The 18,216-nt window shown below is 50.2% G+C and overlaps 2 protein-coding genes and 1 pseudogene across 2 annotated transcripts; 2 read left to right on the forward strand and 1 right to left on the reverse strand.

The window, feature by feature from the left end:
* Nucleotides 1–8,916: 8,916 nt before the first annotated feature.
* Nucleotides 8,917–9,306, reverse strand: LOC136523392 (uncharacterized). Its single transcript, XM_066517087.1, has one exon. The coding sequence runs from the start codon at nucleotides 9,304–9,306 to the stop codon at nucleotides 8,917–8,919; it is 390 nt and encodes a 129-aa protein (XP_066373184.1).
* A 2,696-nt stretch (nucleotides 9,307–12,002) lies between these two features.
* Nucleotides 12,003–12,669, forward strand: LOC136519875 (uncharacterized). Its single transcript, XM_066513265.1, has one exon. It carries the CDS (start codon nucleotides 12,054–12,056, stop codon nucleotides 12,513–12,515), a length of 462 nt encoding a protein of 153 aa, XP_066369362.1. The 5' UTR covers nucleotides 12,003–12,053; the 3' UTR covers nucleotides 12,516–12,669.
* A 4,013-nt stretch (nucleotides 12,670–16,682) lies between these two features.
* Nucleotides 16,683–17,640, forward strand: LOC136523393 (L10-interacting MYB domain-containing protein-like; annotated as a pseudogene).
* Nucleotides 17,641–18,216: the final 576 nt, after the last annotated feature.

Genomic DNA, 18,216 nt, shown 5'->3' on the forward strand with positions numbered 1-18,216 from the left:
GCACTGCGCACTCGAGCCAAGAGAGAATAGGGAGAAGAGGGAGAAGGGAGAAGGAGGCGCCATCAGAGCACCACCGAAGCCGCCGGAGCAGGAGACAACACCACGATCGGCTACAGCAGCGCTGCACTGCTTTTGGAGCTACATGGCCTCGAACCGCCACTGCACCGCCATCCTATCTCCCACGACACCAACGGTGAGCCCGGTCTCTCCCTGCTCACTGCCGGACCTCACTGTGTCGGCCATGGTGCTCCACACTGGGAGCGCGTAGGCTAGGGCCGTCTCTGGCCTCTGGGTACACACGCACCCATGCGCACATCTACGACCACGCCGTGACCACCCCACCGGAGCCCCGTAGTGCTCCCGCGTGCCTCGTCGTCGTCACCATGCCGCCGTGGCTGCCGAGGAGCCCCTACCGGCCACATGGGAACCCGAAGCCCCGCCTTGAGCCCCTGGATGCCCTCGCCACGTCCCCATGGATCCGTAGAACACCACTGTGCCTGCAATAGCCTCGTGAAGCTCACACGCACCATCGAGACGCCTCTCTGAGGCCGTAGCCACCTCACCGATGCCGCCGTCGTGCCCGTAAGACCGCCGTCGTGGCCGGCACACCACGGGACCCCGCACACCACATTAACCCCACCAACGAGGACGCCGAGGCTCGGCAGAGCTTTCACCCGCATCGATTGCGCACCAGCGTCACTGGTGAGGCTCACTGGGCGCTCGCCGCCAGCGTGTAAGCCGTCGTGGGAAAAACAGAGGAGAGGGGGTGAGATGGGCAGCGCAGCCCAACGCTCGGTCAACCGTGAACCAGGCGAAGGAGACAGTAGCGTGGACACGGTCCAACACAGACTGTGTCTGCGGTCCATGGACCGTGAACGCCAGTCTACCATGAACCACACAGTGCGGGCCGCATGGTAGACGAAGCCTAGTGGGAGCCCATGGCAACGACGTGGCAGCGCCATAGCATGCCACGTGTCTGGGTCGGCTCGGCCCAGACCGGCCCAACCCGAGCCCACCAGAGCCCGTTTGAGACCCAGTCCGAGTTGACCATTGACCGGTCAACATTGACCATTGACCTAGCCCCACATGTCAGTGTCACAAAGACTCAGGACCCACATGTCGGTAAGTGACGTCATGACGACGTCACGCGGGTCCCACCTGTCAGTATCAACACAGCCAAGGTGACATCGTGCTGACATCACGATGACATCAGCTGCTGACGTCAGCAGCACTGGCCCCACACGTCAGTGACCCTGATCCGTTGACTATTGACTTGACGTTGACTTTGACCGGACCCACATGTCAGTGACCCAAGAGCCCCTGGTCCCACCTGTCGGAGCTGATGACGTCATGCTGACGTCAGCAGGACCCCCCACTTGTCAGCTCAGAGCCGAGCCAATGATGTCATGCTGACGTCAGCATGCCACGTGGACCAGCCACAGCGTGACACGTGTCAGCCCAGGATTAATTCGGCCTTTTTCTATTTTTACAAATGATTTAAACTTCGAAAATTCATAACTAATTCATATGAACTCAAAAAAATGCAAGACCAGGACCAAAATTCATCTAAAATCAAGGTCTACGCAATGAACTCATGTTTGAGTGCATTTGGCTCCTTTGAATTTTCATTGCTTCTTTGTGCTATCCTATAGACGTCGCTAACGCGACTATAATGCGATCGATGCAGACTCGGAGGAGAACCAGACGGACAAGGATCATGAGTACCATGAGGAGAATAGAGACGACTACACTGAAGGTGCCACATCCCACCTAATCTCATAGCACTTATTACGCATGGCTAATATAGAACTGCTATTGCTTTACTTTACTGTTATAATCATATTATGATAGGACTTGCATGGGAGTATGCTTACTTGATGGCCTCTACCTTGACGCAACCTTACCCCTGCATACCCTGCTATTAGGCTAGACACACGCTCACTGCTATAATTCATTACTTGTACTTCTACTACGCTTATACTACATTTATGTGTTATGTTATCTGGACTATGGGGAGAGTGCTACGTGTGTGACTTGGGTGTGTGGAGGGTGAGGGTTGTGTCGACCAAGTTGGAGTATACGATGAGCCTGGGGCAAGTCTTGCCATGTGGTGCTACCTGGGCACCCCTGGGATGGATACCTATGGTGGGTAAACGGTATATGAGGTGGCCCTAGGTGTGAACCCATGATGGGAGGAGCCCAGGGTGGAGGTGCTATGGTGGCACGATGAATGGAAACCCTGATGAAGACATTCTAGCTTGGTCAACCCTAAGGACTTACTAGTACTCAGATTCACCGGGAAGCCTTACGTACCACTCGCCCTATATGGTGCGGGATGGCCGGACTACTTGGTAGGATATTGCCACTACTGCTAGGTTGATAGTGGACAGTGTAAGGAGGTACGGGGCACGGAGGATTTCCCCCACACCATTTCGAGACTTCATGGAGACCTTATGGACCTGGCTCATGACTCACAGTTTCAGCCACCCCAGACTAGACTTGGGGTGTACCAGGGCTGAATGGTAGAGTGGCATTATCCTAGGCTAGCAAGCGGCCAGAATCAGCCTAGTTGACGATGGTCAACGAGGAAGGTGGATCTTGTGGTTATGTAAAACCTTTGTAGAATGTATGGTTGATCGATCGATACATGTGCCGACTTGTCGGCTATGGACCTTTCCTGAGTTTCGCTTAAACTAGATAGTGAGATGAGTCCTTCTCTTCTTCCCTCGTGAGAGAGTGTCGGTCGTAGCCAGGGGCTACGGCCTTGAGACAGTGCCAAGAGGGAGTTGGCCTGTCGACTGAGCGATGGTATTGGGGTGATGTGGTGATGACATGGAGATGGTGGTATATTGATCCCAGGATCGAAACCTGGCTCTGGAAAGGGAATGGGGTGGAATGTGTGTGGGAATGGTGTTAAAACTTGACCAACTATTATTATATACTTGATATGCTATTGCTTAGAGAACCCCAGCCTTATAAGTTCCTTTTGATTATATCCAACTTGCTTTCAATTTTCATAAAGCAATGCTCATAGGGTGGGAGTGGCCAGTACAAATCGTACTGATAAATTTAGGCACACAGGTTCTGCTGAGGAGTATAGCTCCGAGGAGTTTGACGGTTGAGGGGTTCGTGCCTACGCTCGAGTTTGGCGATCTTATCCTCAAGCTGTTCTAAATGAATGCTACTTTTGATTCCGCCAATGCGATGATGTAATAATTTATGTAATTCCGCACTATTTGTACTCAGATTTTATCATTGCATGGATGTGATATTCGACTGGAATTTGGGTAATATGATCTTCAATGGTCTTATTACACTTCGACTCTGTGGATTTCCCTTCGCGGAAATCAGGTCGCTTCAGTTGGTATCAGAGCCATACTTGACCATAGGACGAAACCCTTAGAAATGGACGATAGAATAGGACGTGAACAACCCTTCTTTCGGTTATATATCGACCCTACATTTACTTTTATGCAAGGCTTATCTATTATTGACCTGCTAACACCTGTTCCTTAAAACATGCAGATGGCAACGAACGTCGACTGGCCACCTCTAGGACCGCCACCTCTGGACCATGCCAAGCTCACCTTCGACCTATGTGAGCTCGAGGGTTTTGCACAGACCCTCTGCTGAGTTCTCGTCACGTTAGATGTTCCCAACAAGCTTGTCAAGGTCACCTGCACCGGGAAGCCAGCTCAGGAAGGAGGAATCGAAGGACCGATTGTCACCTCAGTCGAGTTTCCAGCTAGCACTACCTTACCTTCTGTCCCAGCTTTCACTGAGTTGACTATAGAGGACACAGTCGAGGAGGGACTGTAAGCTATCTCACATAAGGCACTTCACAGAGTGATGAGGGACCACTACGAGCACCTAAAGACGACAGAGTTCTGTCTACTTCCCCAGGCCCTCGACCTCAGCCTTGCCCCTAGTGAGTAGAGCTTCGCAGCCGACAGAGTTATCTTTGCCAAGGAGGACAGATGCCTTCGTGTCTCAGCTATCCACCTATTGGAGCAGGATAGGTACGTGACCCAGCTGGAGCAGAGGAGACGTCAGGACCAGGCCCTTCTATGGGAGTGCTAGGGGCGAGACTCATAGGGAGCATAGGAGCAAGCTAGTCTACTTGAGACAGTCGCTAAGCTGTAGGACGAGCTCAACCGCCATGAAGAAGTCCATAGAACCGAGGTCGCTGACTTACAGGACAAAGCCGCCGACCTAGGCAACAGGAACTGCTACCTCGACAGCAAGGTCTTGGAGTTGCAGAGAGAGTTGGACGACAAGAAGGCCGAGTTCAATCATAGAGGAGACAGAGAGAGATCGAAGGGGATTGATATGCTGAAAATCCAATCTCGGAACAAGACCATGACTCAGGATTTAGAGGAGTTCAGGAGGAAGGCTATTCATAACTAGGGTCACCTGATCGAGGCACTCAGGTAGAATGAGTACCTATAGGACAAGTGTGAGAGGACATGGCAGGCGTAGCAGAAGTCTGACAAGAAGCGCCTCAGGGAGATGAAGGGTATGTGGGATCAGCTACCCAAGGAGATTCGCAGCAAGACAAAGCCTAGGATAGAGGAGTTTGAGTTAGCCCCGACTCGCCTCAACCTAGACGCTTGCCCTACCCTACCTGGAGCCAAGCCTACTGAGGAGCTCACCGAGGCCCTAAAGTACGTGTCCCGACTTCACAAGTCTAACGAGGAGATCGAGATCGAGAACAGTCGTATCCCAGCTGTAGTGTATGAGTTAGAGTAGAATGACCCTGCGTGGTCATGAGTCATGTTAGTAGCTTCCGTAAGTGGCTAGTACAAATCGTACTGATAAATTTTGGCACACAGGTTCTACTGAGGAGTATAGCTCCGAGGAGTTTGACGGTTGAGGGGTTCGTGCCTACGCTCGAGTTTGGCGATCTTATCCTCAAGCTGTTCTGAATGAATGCTACTTTTGATTCCACCAATGCGGTAATGTAATAATTTATGTAATTGCGCACTATTTGTACTTAGATTTTATCGTTGTATGGATGTGATATTCGACTGGAATTTGGGTAATATGATCTTCAACGATCTTATTACACTTCAACTCTGTGGATTTCCCTTCGTAGAAATCAGGTCGCTTCACCAGATGACGGTTCACCCGGTACACGGGCCAAAAACGGTCGTAGGTAAGTAGGGTATGGAGCTCAAAATGCTCCCACGGCCCATTCAGGCCTAGGAGTTCGAAGGTTGGCCCACCGACGGGTTCACAACCGCTCTAGGGAACCTTTAGAGTGAGGGGTGGAAAGGTATGGAACCACTAGCGGCCAATACCCTGGCACACGAGCGCCACGGGCATCCCGGCCCACGTTCGAGTCTCGGTCGGTTTACAATCCATGGTTTTTCCTCGAAGAAAGGTAAAGAGCCCTTAGAACCGGTCGAACGGACCCAAAAACTATATGAATTGGCCATTGAGAATCTAGAGTTGGTCACCAGCTGACCCATGCCAGACCCCCATGAACAGGAATCTGGGGCCCCACTCGGACTAGCCCGTTAACAGCTCACCGAGCACCATGATTCATCCATCGAGGAGAATCATGGCACGGCTTAGCCCCTTCGCTTTATCAAAAAAAATGCTTGAGGGATGAAGATCACAAAGACGAGCTGACCCCTCGATCAGACCCCTGCAACGCATGGGGGCTCAAGGGAAGTTGGACTCACAAGGAGGCCGAATACGCGATCGCAGGACGATGGCTCGGATCCTAGGGAGGGGTCAAAATCAAGAGAAATCTTTTCCGACCCCCAGAATCCTGTAGCTACATGCTCCCAAGGATGCCCGTAGGCATGCCCATAGCGACGAGAGAGAGGAAGCCGGCTGTGGCTACCACCCTCGTCGTGGTGGATGCTATGACAGTGGCGAGGACCGTAGCCTGAGCCCCAACCTGCCGGGGCCTCATGCCTTTGCCCGACACATCCTCAACGTCGCCTTCCCACCGCGGTACCGACCACCGACTAACATCCTAAAATACTCCGGGGAAACGAACCCCGGACTGTGGCTCGAGGATTATCGGCTTGCTTGCCAAGCCAGTGGAGCGGATAGTGACAGTTTCATTATCCTCAACCTTCCATTGTTCCTGGCCGATTTGGCGCGAACATGGTTGGAACACCTTCCGCTCAACCGGATTCAAAGTTGGGTGGACCTAAAAGAGATTTTTGTGGAAAACTTCTAGGGCACCTACGCGCGTCCTGGGAACTCGTGGGATCTTAAAAACTACCGACAGAAGTCCGGGGAGACTCTTCGTGAGTACATTCGGCGCTTCTCCCGACAGTGCAATGAACTGCCCGATGTCGCTGACGCTGACGTCATAGGAGCCTTCCTGTCTGGGACCACCTGCGAGTCCCTGGTTTACAAGCTAGGACGCAAGGGCCCACGAACCACCAAGGAGCTCCTCGACATCGCCACCAGCCACGCCTCGGGCGAGGAAGCGGTCGGAGCAATCTTTGATCACTCTAAGGGCAAGGCGAAGCGGGATGAGGACGCTGGCGAGGGCACCTCCAACTGCCCCACCAAGAAGAAGAATAAGCAGCGGCGCGAGAGCTAACTCGTGGCCGCTGCGGACCGCAAGGGGGGTCGAAAGCCCACCGAGGGCACCCCCCGACCACTTTGAGAAGCTGCTTGAAGGGCCATGCCCTAACCATGCCTTCCCCGTCAAGCACCTGTACAAGGACTACATCCTCATGCAGCAGTTCCTGTCTGGTGGCTCCAACAAGCGGGAGTCCCGAAAGGAATCCAAGCCGGCGGTAGATGGCGCCGAGGAGAAGGACGGCGGCTTTCTGACACCGGACGGCTGCCTCATGATCTTTGGGGGTCGGCAGCCTATGGCTCCAAGCGCCGTCAGAAGCTTGCGCGCCGCGAGGTCTATGCGGTCGAGCCGGCCGCGCCTTCCTTCCTCCGATGGTCGGAGTCCGCCATCACCTTTGACCGGACTGACCACCCGGAGAGCATCCCGCAGCCGAGAAGGTACCCGCTCGTGGTCGACCCGATCATCGACACGAAGCGCCTCACCAAGGTACTAATGGATGGAGGCAGCGACCTCAACATCATGTACGCCGAGACACTCGACGCCATGGGCATCGATCGGTCGCGTATCCGACCGACCGGGGTGTCTTTCCACGGCATCATGCCTAGAAAGCAGGTCGTGCCTCTCGGGCAAATCGATTTGTCCGTCACCTTTGGGAATCCGACCAACTACAGGATGGAGACCCTTACCTTCGAGGTGCTCGAGTTCCTCGGGACCTACCACGCCATTCTGGGACGCCCATGCTACGCGAAGTTTATGGCTATCCCCAATTACACCTACTTGAAGTTGAAGATGCCGGGTCCGCACGAGGTCATCACCGTCGGCACCTCCTTCCAGCAGCAAACTGGACGTAGGGACATTCTACCCGAACCAGTATAAATCCTTATGTCCTTCGCGCACACCATCCAGGCCAGACGCGTAGATACAAATTTACTCGTCGGTGGTCCGAAACACCGACAGTGCGGCTCAGGGGCGTCCGCCTCTTGTTCTTCTAGGCATGGGATTGGCGTCAAGGTGCGCAGATAGCCGCGTGGTTGCAATCTTGCGTCCTGGCCAGCGTCTCCGCCTTCGCCGCACTCCTCTCGGCTTGCCGCTCCCTCCCGCACGTGCGCCAGATCCACACGCACCTCCACGTCCACGGGCTGGACACCAATGAGTTCCTCCTCGCCAGGCTCGTCGATCTCACGATTGGCGCCACTGACGACACACGCAGGGTGCTCGACGGGATGCACCAGCACTAGGCGATGGTGACTGCCTACTTGTGGAACGCGCTCCTGCACGGGGACGTCCGCCGACGCGTTCGGGGAGATGCGCGCCACGGGGGCCACGCCAACGAGTACAAGTACGGCTGTGTGCTCAAGTCCATCTCCCGAAGCGCCAGGCCATCGATGACCATGGCCACCGCCACGCACGCGACTGGGCTCACGGACATCTACTTCAAGTGCGGGAAGGTGAAGCTCGCGGTGAGGATGTTTGAGGAAATGCCTGAGAGGGACGTGATCGCGTGGGGGTCAGCCATTGCTGGGTTCGCACACAAGGGGCGAAGAGGGAGGCCGTGGAGCTAAGGTGCCATTGCTGCCAAAATTTTGATGTTTTTTTCAATATTAAATCTGAGTTGAAATAATTGTTAGTTGTGCCAAAAATATATTTAGCCAAATTTAATCATTTGTGTCAACATACAATAAAAAAGTCTAATTGCAAATCGGGGGTACAATCACAAATAGGCATAACAAATAAGGGTAAAATCACATGGGCATTTCTGTCCTTTTATACAAAATTTAACACCGTTAGGGGAGGATAACGGAGTAGGGGCAAACTGGTGCTTCGTTTTGAAATCACATGGATAAATTCACAAAGTAAAAAAAAACAGGGGCAAAATCACAATTTCGATACAAAATAGGGGTAAAAATGCAAGAGCCCCTTATTTTTTTAGTATCTTAACGACTTCAAATGGAAAAACTCAAAACTAGAAAGTAGTAGATCTCGTCGAGATCTATAATTTTCATATAAAAATTATCTTCATTTAATACCGCAAAAAAAGATATGATTTTTCTAAGATATATTAATCATATCAAATCATATCTTTTTTTTTTGGAATTAAATGAAGATAATTTTTATATAAAAATTGTAGATCTCGACGAAATCTACAACTTTCTAGTTTTGAGTTTTTTCATTTAAAGTCGTTAAGATGTTCAAAAAAAAATTAATGACATATTTAGACCTAAGGATATTTTTGACTTTTCACACCTATAATTTGACACCGTTAGAACCTATTCTGACTGTAGTGGCATGGAGGACAACAAAAATTTAGAGTAATGACGCTGAAGTTCACCAAACTTTTCCAGTGACTCAAAAAAAATTAGAATCTTTTATAATAGCTCAGGAGAAAATTCCTCGATAAACGAGGCCCAGAACCCACCACCGACCGTCGCCACAGCCACCAGCCAGACGGCGACGCCGACGAGCGGCGGCATCAGCGGCGCCACGCGCGAAGCGAACATCGCCGTAAGCAGCGTGGTGAGCGCCCAGACAGCGGCCTTCGCTTTGCCCCTGTCGTCGTCCCCAGCAGGTCGCGCGCGTTCGAACCTGCGCAGAAAATGCAGGAGCACCAGCAGCGCCGCGTTGGCGGAGACCACGAACACCACCGAAGCCACGTCGTCGCCCCAGGACCTGTAGACGGCCGCGGCAGAGTTGCAGGCGAGGACGCCGAGGCCTAGCATGGTCAGCAGCGAGGTGCGGCCATTGCCGCCGCCGTCCATTCGTAGCGTGGCACCGTGGCTGAGGCAGAGCCACAGAGCCAGCTAGTTCCCGGCGTGAGCTCCTACTTTCAGTAGATATATGCTTTAGGGCCAGTTTGGCACCGCTCTTGCGTGCTCCGGCTCTGGCACTGTTCATGCACTGTAACCGGAGCCGTAGGAGCTGCAAAAACGAGCTCCGCCGGCTTTGTAAACAGTGCCCAGCGAAACAGTGAGACGAAAAAGTAGGAGATGAACAGTGCTGCTACAGTATAGGAGAGAGAAAAACGGCTTCATAAACAGTACCGGTGTCGATGGAAGCCGGAGCCGAAACAAACGAGTCCTTATACTCCACGCGGAACGGAATGCGATTCTAGAGGTAATTTCTCGTGAGCCACTATAAAAAAATCGTAATTTCTTGTGAGTTACTGAAAAAGTTCGGTGGACTTCAACACCACTGCTCTATTTTTTTTTTGTCCTCCATGCCACTGCCGTCACATTGGGCTCTAACGGTGTCAAACTGCATGTGTGAAAAGTCAAAAATACCCTTAGGTCTAAGTATGTCATTAATTTTTTTGAGCATCTTAACGACTTTAAATGAAAAAACTCAAAACTAGAAAGTTGTAGATCTCGTCGAAATCTACAATTTTCATATAAAAATTATCTTCATTTAATTCCGCAAAAAAAGATATGATTTGATATTATTAATATATCTTAGAAAATCATATATTTTTTTGCTGTATTAAATGAAGATAATTTTATATGAAAATTATAGATCTCGACGAAATCTAGAACTTTCTAATTTTGAGTTTTTCCATTTAAAGTCGTTAAGATACTCAAAAAAAATAATGGCATATTTAGACCTAAGGGTAATTTTGACTTTTCACACCTGCAGTTTGACACCGTTAGAGCCCAATTTGACGACAGTGGTATGGAGAGAAAAAAAAAATTAGAGCAGTAGCGCTGAAGTCCGCCAAACTTTTTTAGTGACTCACAGAAAATTACAATCTTTTTTAATGGCTCACAGGGAATTCTCTTCTTTATTGCCCCCTGACCCTGAGAAGCCGCCAGCCAGTGATGAGTGCGCGGGTGGCCGGCCGGATGCTGTGTTTCAGGCAGAGCTGGAGCTGCTGGTTGGATGCTACCATACTAATTGTTATTGCCATGCATGTCAATGGCGTATTATTCGACCATTCATATGTATCTTTTTTTTTTTGCATCTTTCTGTTTTCCCTCTTCTTCCAGTGCCATTAAGAAGGAGTTTAGAGTACAAAACCCCAAGGGAATACGGTGAGTTACCGTAGCCAACTCGGAGCGGGATAAAAGGAAGAGCAAAAAACAGAAACGGCGCGCGAGCTTGTGATTTACAAGAAGATGTTTTGCGACCAGTCGGCAGACTGACTAGCTAGCTGTCCCCCGCGACGAAGAATACCGACAACGCCGAGAAACCTGAACCAATCCACGTATCCGCCTCCTCGATGACGAGCTGGTGCAGTCTGTGCGGCAGTAGATGTTCTCCAGCGAACACGCGCCGATTGCGTTCCTTCCACAAAGACCATGCGACAAGCATAAGGGCTGAATCGAAGCTTTTGCGCAGAGCAGATGGCACATTGGATCTTTGCTGCTGCCACCATACCGACAGTGTTTCATCGCCATTCGGTGCCCAGTGTTGTAGCCCCACCGAATTGAGCAGACGGAACCATACCTCGCGACTGTAAACGCAGTTGAGCAAGAGATGATCCGTTGTCTCTGCTTCCTGACCACAGAGGGCGCAGAGAGCACTCTGCTGCAAACCGTGTCGCATACGCCGATCAGCTGTCCAAAGGCGACCGTGCAGAGCTAACCAGAAGATAAACTTCACTTTGGGTGGAACTGCGGCCTTCCAGATGTGCTTGGCCCCTAGAAGAGACGACATACCGACGAAGAACACACGGTACACCGACGACGCCGAATAAGTTCCATTGTCGGTCCACCTCCAGATGAAGCGGTCTGAGGCGAGGGGCTGCAACTGGATCCCTTCGAGCTTTTTCCAAAGCAGGACATACTCAATGAGTACCGGAGCCGTCGTTGCCCCGGAGATGTCCCTGACCCACTGACGCTGGTGTAACGTTTCCTTGACAGTCTGGTTCCGGAGATGAAGCTGCTGGTTGGATGCTACCATACCAATTGTTATTGCCATGCATGTCAATGGCGTATTGTTTGACCATTCATATGTATCCTTTTTTTGTTTGCATCTTTCTGTTTTCCCTCTTTCTTCCAGTGCCAGGACGAACAAGGTCACGGCCATGTCAAGGGATGCTGACTCAGGAATATGCTTGTTCAGCTGTTTATGACGTTGTTACGTTTTCTTCTTTTCAGTTCACCTAATATGAGGTCATTTTCTGTGCTCCGACTTTTGGGGGACAAGTTTGTAGAAAAACTTTTTTGGCAAACATGCGTGTCACAGTTTTGGAGGAAAACTTGCGGTGAAACTTTGAAAACTTGTTCACTGCAATGGCATTCTCTGTTCCTTGTTTCATCAGGAGCTTTGCGAGATGGGTTTTTCCTCTCGTGCTCTCGGTGTGATGCTGCGGGTTCAGTCAGCGCACTCCTTCCGGTAATTGAGTACGTAGCCAATAGACGGCTGCGCAGTGGGCACCAGCGGCATGCAGCCGGCGGCTTTGCTGTTGCTGGTCTGGTCTGGTCTATGGAGACAGCAGACAGGAATTGGCTTCTCGTCCATAGTCGCAGCGGCGGCGCATACTAGGTGTCCTTAAAAATCAGGAACAAACATGACCGTGTTCTCTCCGTCGACAGCAAAGCATGGCTACCATTGCGGCGAAACGCTGGGTGTAATAGTGTCGCTCCAGCCTCCAGGTTGCACGCCGCGTGCCAGAAAGCGGCAGATGGAGTTCTACCCTCACGGCGTGCTGGCCACGCTCGGCCTCGCCACTCTGACGGGCACCTCCGTGCTCGCCGCGTACAGATCAAGGGACGACCCGCGCTCTGCCGCGTTCGTGGCCGGCGCCTACGCCTCCACCGCGCTGCTCTTCCACTTCCTGCGCAAATTCGAGCGCGGGGAAGGGGACAGGGGTAGGACCAAGGTGGCGGTGTGGCTGCTCACGACTCTGCTCACGGCCATGTTCGCCTGCAAGGTTGCCCCGCTGATGCCGCTGGCCGTCAGTTTCTTGGTGTATCTGATGGCGGCCGGAACCGTCGGCGCTGGATTCTGGGCGTTGTTTCTCCATCAGTGAGGTGATCTCCTCGTCCTATACATGCAGAATAATGTGTCCGCCGCTGAATAACTTCTTCCTGCATATGCGGCAGCCAGGTGCCATGCTGCCATCCAACTCTTGTTTCTCCATCAGTGAGGTGATTTCCACGTCCTATATAATAAGCAGAATCATGTGTCCGCCGCTAAATAACTTCTTCATAATATCCGGCTGCTATCCAATTCTTGTTTCCTACTACTTTTACAAATAACTTCTTCCAACATAATATGCGAGTACTTATTTAAAGACAAATCCTTGTTTCTATACAAATGAAGTTATCCCTTTTTACGCAGACATTTATAAACATACATGTGCACTCAGGGGCGGATCTAGCGGTGGGGCGGGGGGGGGGGGGGGGGCTCAAGCCCCCCCTACCAAAACCGAATCAGTGCAAATTACTGTAGAGCCCATATGAATTTTTAGGCAAAGTTCTATAGTATAGGGGGGGCTGAGACTTAAGATCGAGCAGCAGTGTTGTTCAGTCCCCCTAAAATATTTCCTGGATCCGCCGCTGTATGCACTCACTAACTTACTGTTTCTAGTCTGTTAGGCCCTCTTTCGAAAGGGCTTTAAACAGATTTATTAGTTTATTGTTATACTTCTACCATAGGAAGCCGTGGCAGTACTTTTTTTTTTATAAAAAACCTATGTGACAGTACCTTGAGTGTGTGCTAAAATATAGGTGAAGTTCAAGCCTTTTGAAGCCCAGCCAAAAAGTATCTAAATAAATGTATACTAAAATGAACTTTGCTGAAAAGGCAAAATGTAAACTTGCTGAAAATATAGTGCACTTCATGCCCAAACCGACTAACTGAGGGACTTAGGCACTCAACAACCATTATTGTACTCTCTCTGTCCATCCTAAAATGAATAACCTTTAGTGGTATCTAAAGTTATATAATATTTTAAGTTTTACGGATATATTGTTTGGTTCGAGACCGATATGGGTTGGGACAATCCCATTAAAATTTTGAGGGACAAGATCACCCCATCTACTGTTTGACTGGAAGAGGATGGAATCATCTACGATACTGCTACAGCACGAGCGTCCGTCCCGCATCCAAAAGCCGGACGCTACATGGCCTCACGGTGTTCACGTATTGTACCCACTACATAAATATCTGAGACTCCCGCCATGTACTCATGTGGCCACTTAGACTTATCCTTTATTGTTCCATGTTGTCTCTCTCTCTCTCTCCTCTGTCTCTCTATTCAAAGCAATAGGGAGGAAGGATGTCATGGAGCCTGTGCATCTCCTCCTCGTCTCGAACTCGCGCAGCCACCCGCCCCACGCGTTTCACGACCATACCCCACCCGCCCTCTGCGCACCGCCACTGAGCTCTGCACGCGTTGCCGCCGAAGAGCCCCGTGTTGCCGGCGAGCTCCACGTCGCCGACATCCATGCATCGTCGTTGAGCTCTGCGCGCGCTGCTGCCTGCGAGCCGCGTGTTGCCAGTGAGCTTTGTGCCGCCGAGGTCCACGCACCGATGAGCTCCGCACTGTCGACCTCCGTGGCATCCAGCTTCGTGCTGGCGTCGAGCTCCGCGTTGACTAGCCACATTTCTCCCAAGCAGCAAGACGATGTTGCACTAAAATTGTATGTTTCAAGTGTTTCATATGCATGTTATAAGTGTTTCATGTGGATATTGCATATGTTGCCATGGCTACACATATGTTACAAGTGTATTGTTCTAAATGTTTCATTTGTTTCAGACGTATGCTGCATGTGTGTTTATCTAGGTGTTGCATATGTTTCACACATATGTTGAAAGTGTTTTCTCCGGATGTTGCATATGTTTCGCACATATGTTGCGAGTGTTTTATCCGGATGTTACATATTTTTTTGCAAAGGCTACACACGTGTTTTCTTGGTGTACGTATGTTGCAAGTGTTTCAACTCTTTTGGACGTATGTTCCATGTGTTTCATCTAGATATTGCAAAAGTAGATCTGGTGTTGTACATGTTATTGTGGGACCCATCTGTCGCAACCGCCTGCTGCAGCTGCTGGAACTCGCCTGCATGAGTCTGGGTGTGGAGGGGGGGGTGAGCGGTAAGCGTGAAAACGGTGCGGGCGCAGATCGAGACGGAGTAGCATGGAAGACGGAGCGACACGGGCCACGGTGTGGCGCGGGACATGGAGCGACGCAGGACACGGTGTGGGCGCGGTACCCCGAGCGACGTGGGCCCCACGTGAAGCAGGCGTGCGGGCGGGCACATCAGCATGCCTATGCGAGGGCGCGGGCAGGCGCAGCAAGTGCGGGCATCCTGATGCTAGCATGAGTGAATCATCTATGCTTTGTGTTTGTTTTTAAGACATTGGAAGGTGGGATGAGCATATAACAAATAGGGCCCATGTGCCTGCCTTACTTCTACTTTTCCATTCTTCTTCTCCCCATGCGTGCCTCTTCCTTGCCATGGCCGACATTCACCGGTCGTCCCCTCGCCCTCTTTCTCATGGCGGGAGGCCGAGCACGGCCCTCGTCCTCTTTCTTTCTCACACCTGCCACGGAGACCTAGAGCTTGAGTATGGACCATGTTGCGAAGGGTCCTTGCATGTCAGGCTAAGCTCATTTGGGTTCGAAGCCCTATTGCGCTCGCATGTGGCCTGGCAACCTCAGTCGCGGTGTAGTGGCCTCAATGGCGTCGCCAACGTGCTAGCAAATTCATGACATCACCCACGCCCCTGGCGACCTTGGTGACCTCGCTGGTGCGTCCTCTTCTCACTTACACACCCATTGTCACACCTCTCCTTCTTGCACGGCCATGCACTCGTGCCAAGAGCGCTCATCCTTGGGGTAGACCTCGTGTCCAACAAAATTTTGAGAACAAGTTGGCTCAGGATCTATAGGAAATATTCCCTAGTAGTTAGGGTCGCTGCGTCTCGATGTCTCTGAACCAAACACACCAAACACCATTAAAAAATTAAATATCCTCCTTCATCCCATCATACCGTTAAACCAAATGTTCCATAGAAAAGACTACCAATATCCATCACACCGTACAAGTACATGTGTTTCTAACTATTCTAATTTGGTATTATAAATGTTGGTGCTCTTTTCTATAGATTCAGTCATATTTAAGACAATCTGAATCACTATTTAGAAGTTGATTTACTTTAATTGTGTATTTTTTAGCAAATTTAATTGTGTATTCTCTAGCAGCTGTAGCAACTCTGCCCCTGCACCACTCCGCTCCCTGTCCACCATCTGCGTCAATTTCATCGACCCTTGGTATTGTTACGTCACTGTCTGTGCCGACGGTACAACCAACATTGGATCACAGCCTAGGAGTGCCAAAAGTCACCGGGCAGCTGCTACGTCGATAATTTGCACCATTCAAGGGTGTTTGGTTTAGCTCTTTTGCTCCCAAAAGCCCAAAAGCTAATCAAAGGGCACATGCTGGCTCAATAGCTTTTGAAAAAGCCAGCTTTCACGTAGTTTAGTTTTCACAGCTGGGGAGAGGCTGCTTTCACCGGCTGGGGGTGGGGGTGGGGGGGGGGTTCACTTTCAACGAAATTACCCACACTGTCATTGGTTATCAAGAAAACGTTTCGTTCTTTTCTCTTCTCTTCCCTTCCGCGCGACTCCAAGCCTGTCCGTCCGCAAGTGGCGACGCCTAGGCGGAGCTAGGGTTTGGCCGCAGCGCATCTCGCGGGTCATGCCCCGGCCTCCTCAAGCGCCGCCCGGTCCTCTCCAGCGCCATCCCAGTCCTCTCCGCTGCCGAGAATTGCCGGCCCCGCCCCGTCCCGGCCTCTCTGGTCCAACACGGACCCCTGCCGCCGGGTGCTCGCCGGCCCTGCCTAGCTCCTCGCCAGCCCCCGGAGTCGTCGGTCCCGCCCTGTCCCTCCTCTCTGTTGCGGCGCAGGATTGGTCCTCTTCACTCCTCTCCGCTCTGGTTCGGCCCTGCCCAGCTAGCGAGTGAACCGCGCCAAGCCGCAGCACCTACGGTCGACGCCCCTTTCAACGGCCTCAACTTCATCGATCTACGCCTCCGGTGACCGGATCTGCAACGTAGGTACCTCAATCTCCGATAAATGGTTCGATGCATGTTATTTTATTCAGTACCGTGTGTTGTGTGTATGTTAAAAATGATAGCATGGTATTATGGTAATTTAGAAAGTCTAAAAAATTGCTTTGTTTGATTCAAGAATGGGTGACAAGGAAGATTGGAGTGATTTCTTTTTGAAGCATTTGATTGATATCTGCAAAGGGGAGATAGAAGCTGGGAATAGGCCCCTAGGAATTCTCACTAGTACTGGTTGAAAAAATCTTGTATCTAAGTTTGAAGAAAGAACCGGTGACAAGCGAACAAAGATACAGTTGAAGAACAAATTATACAACATAAAAAAGAAATATGGATGGTTCATGGAGTTCAAGAATTATGCCACCGGACTTGGATGGGACGCGGCAAAGGGAACTGTTGATTGCCCTCAGGAATGGTGGACTGAACACCTTGCTGTAAGAACTGAACTCTCACTATTAATATCCTTTTTCATAATTTGATATGGTGTGTCTTGCTAAAATTTTTCATTCAATTTCAGAGATGCGATAACCGTGAGAATTGACTAAAATGCAACCATGCGAGGTTCAGAAAACAAGGACCGAAGTACCTTGATGATCTTGATCTAATTTTTGGCAAGGTACATTTGACTGGGGCCACTGCATCCTGTCCTGGAGATATATCCTCTGATGAGGCAAGTGATGAGGACGTGGCCGAGGTACCAAAACCTCCATATAATGATAATGTCAAGCTAGCTGCTTTGAAGAAACCAGGAAAAAAGAAACACAAGAGCTCTTGTACTGAAGACAAAGAAGAGAAGAGTCCATTTTTCACATGTACAAAAACACATGTTTAAAGATAGAAAGTGCAGCAGACAAGATCTCCTCAAGTGTATCTGCATCATCAGCTCCTCCAACTAATTTAGTCCCCACTATTGGAGAGGCTATGAAGATGGTCGAAGAGTGTGGGGTGGAAGAAGGAACTGCTCTAATGCACCCTGCCACCATGCTGATCATGAAGCCTGAATTTAGAGAGGTCTTCAGCCATATCAAAACAAATAAAGAAAGGCTGGATGTGATTGAGAGGATCATGCTGAAAAGGAGATGATGAGGCGGCAGTGAACCAATTTTTTTCTATTGCTGTCGTGTGAACCAATTTTAATTTCTATTGTTGTCGTGTGAACCTATTTTAAATTTTATTGTGAGAACTATTAGTTATATGGCTGTAACAAATAATTTGCTTGTGCTGAGACTATTTGCTTGTGCTGAGACTATTTGTGAGATTATTTCTTTGTGTGAGATTATATCCTTATGTGAGATTATTTCCTTGTGTCAGATTATTTTCTTGTGTCAGATTATATTCTTGTGCATATACTGATGTATCCTAGGTCAATTGAATTAATAAATTTTAATATCCTTTGTAGATGGATGACAACTTGGAAGGTGTAGCCCAAGAAGGACAGAAGGGACCAGTACTCCTAGCTGAGCTTTCCCAACATGCTGTTGTTATTGGTCAAATGGGTGCACAATACACTAAGTGTTATTTTGACAAAGGTGAGTATAGGGAAACACCAGAAACTAGAATTCAATGGGTGATGAGGTGCTTTGCTTGTCCAAGGTACTTCTATAAGATGTTTCGAATGAGCACCAAGGTCTTCATGGCACTATATGAGTTGCTAGTATC

The sequence above is a fragment of the Miscanthus floridulus genome, chromosome 18, assembly GCF_019320115.1.
Source record: "Miscanthus floridulus cultivar M001 chromosome 18, ASM1932011v1, whole genome shotgun sequence".
Lineage (NCBI taxonomy): Eukaryota > Viridiplantae > Streptophyta > Magnoliopsida > Poales > Poaceae > Miscanthus > Miscanthus floridulus.

What these genes read in the sequence shown, in the direction of transcription:
- LOC136523392 (XM_066517087.1), bottom strand. Translation starts at nt 9,306, where the DNA reads ATGGACGGCGGCGGCAATGGCCGCACCTCGCTGCTGACCATGCTAGGC.
- LOC136519875 (XM_066513265.1), top strand. Translation starts at nt 12,054, where the DNA reads ATGACCGTGTTCTCTCCGTCGACAGCAAAGCATGGCTACCATTGCGGC.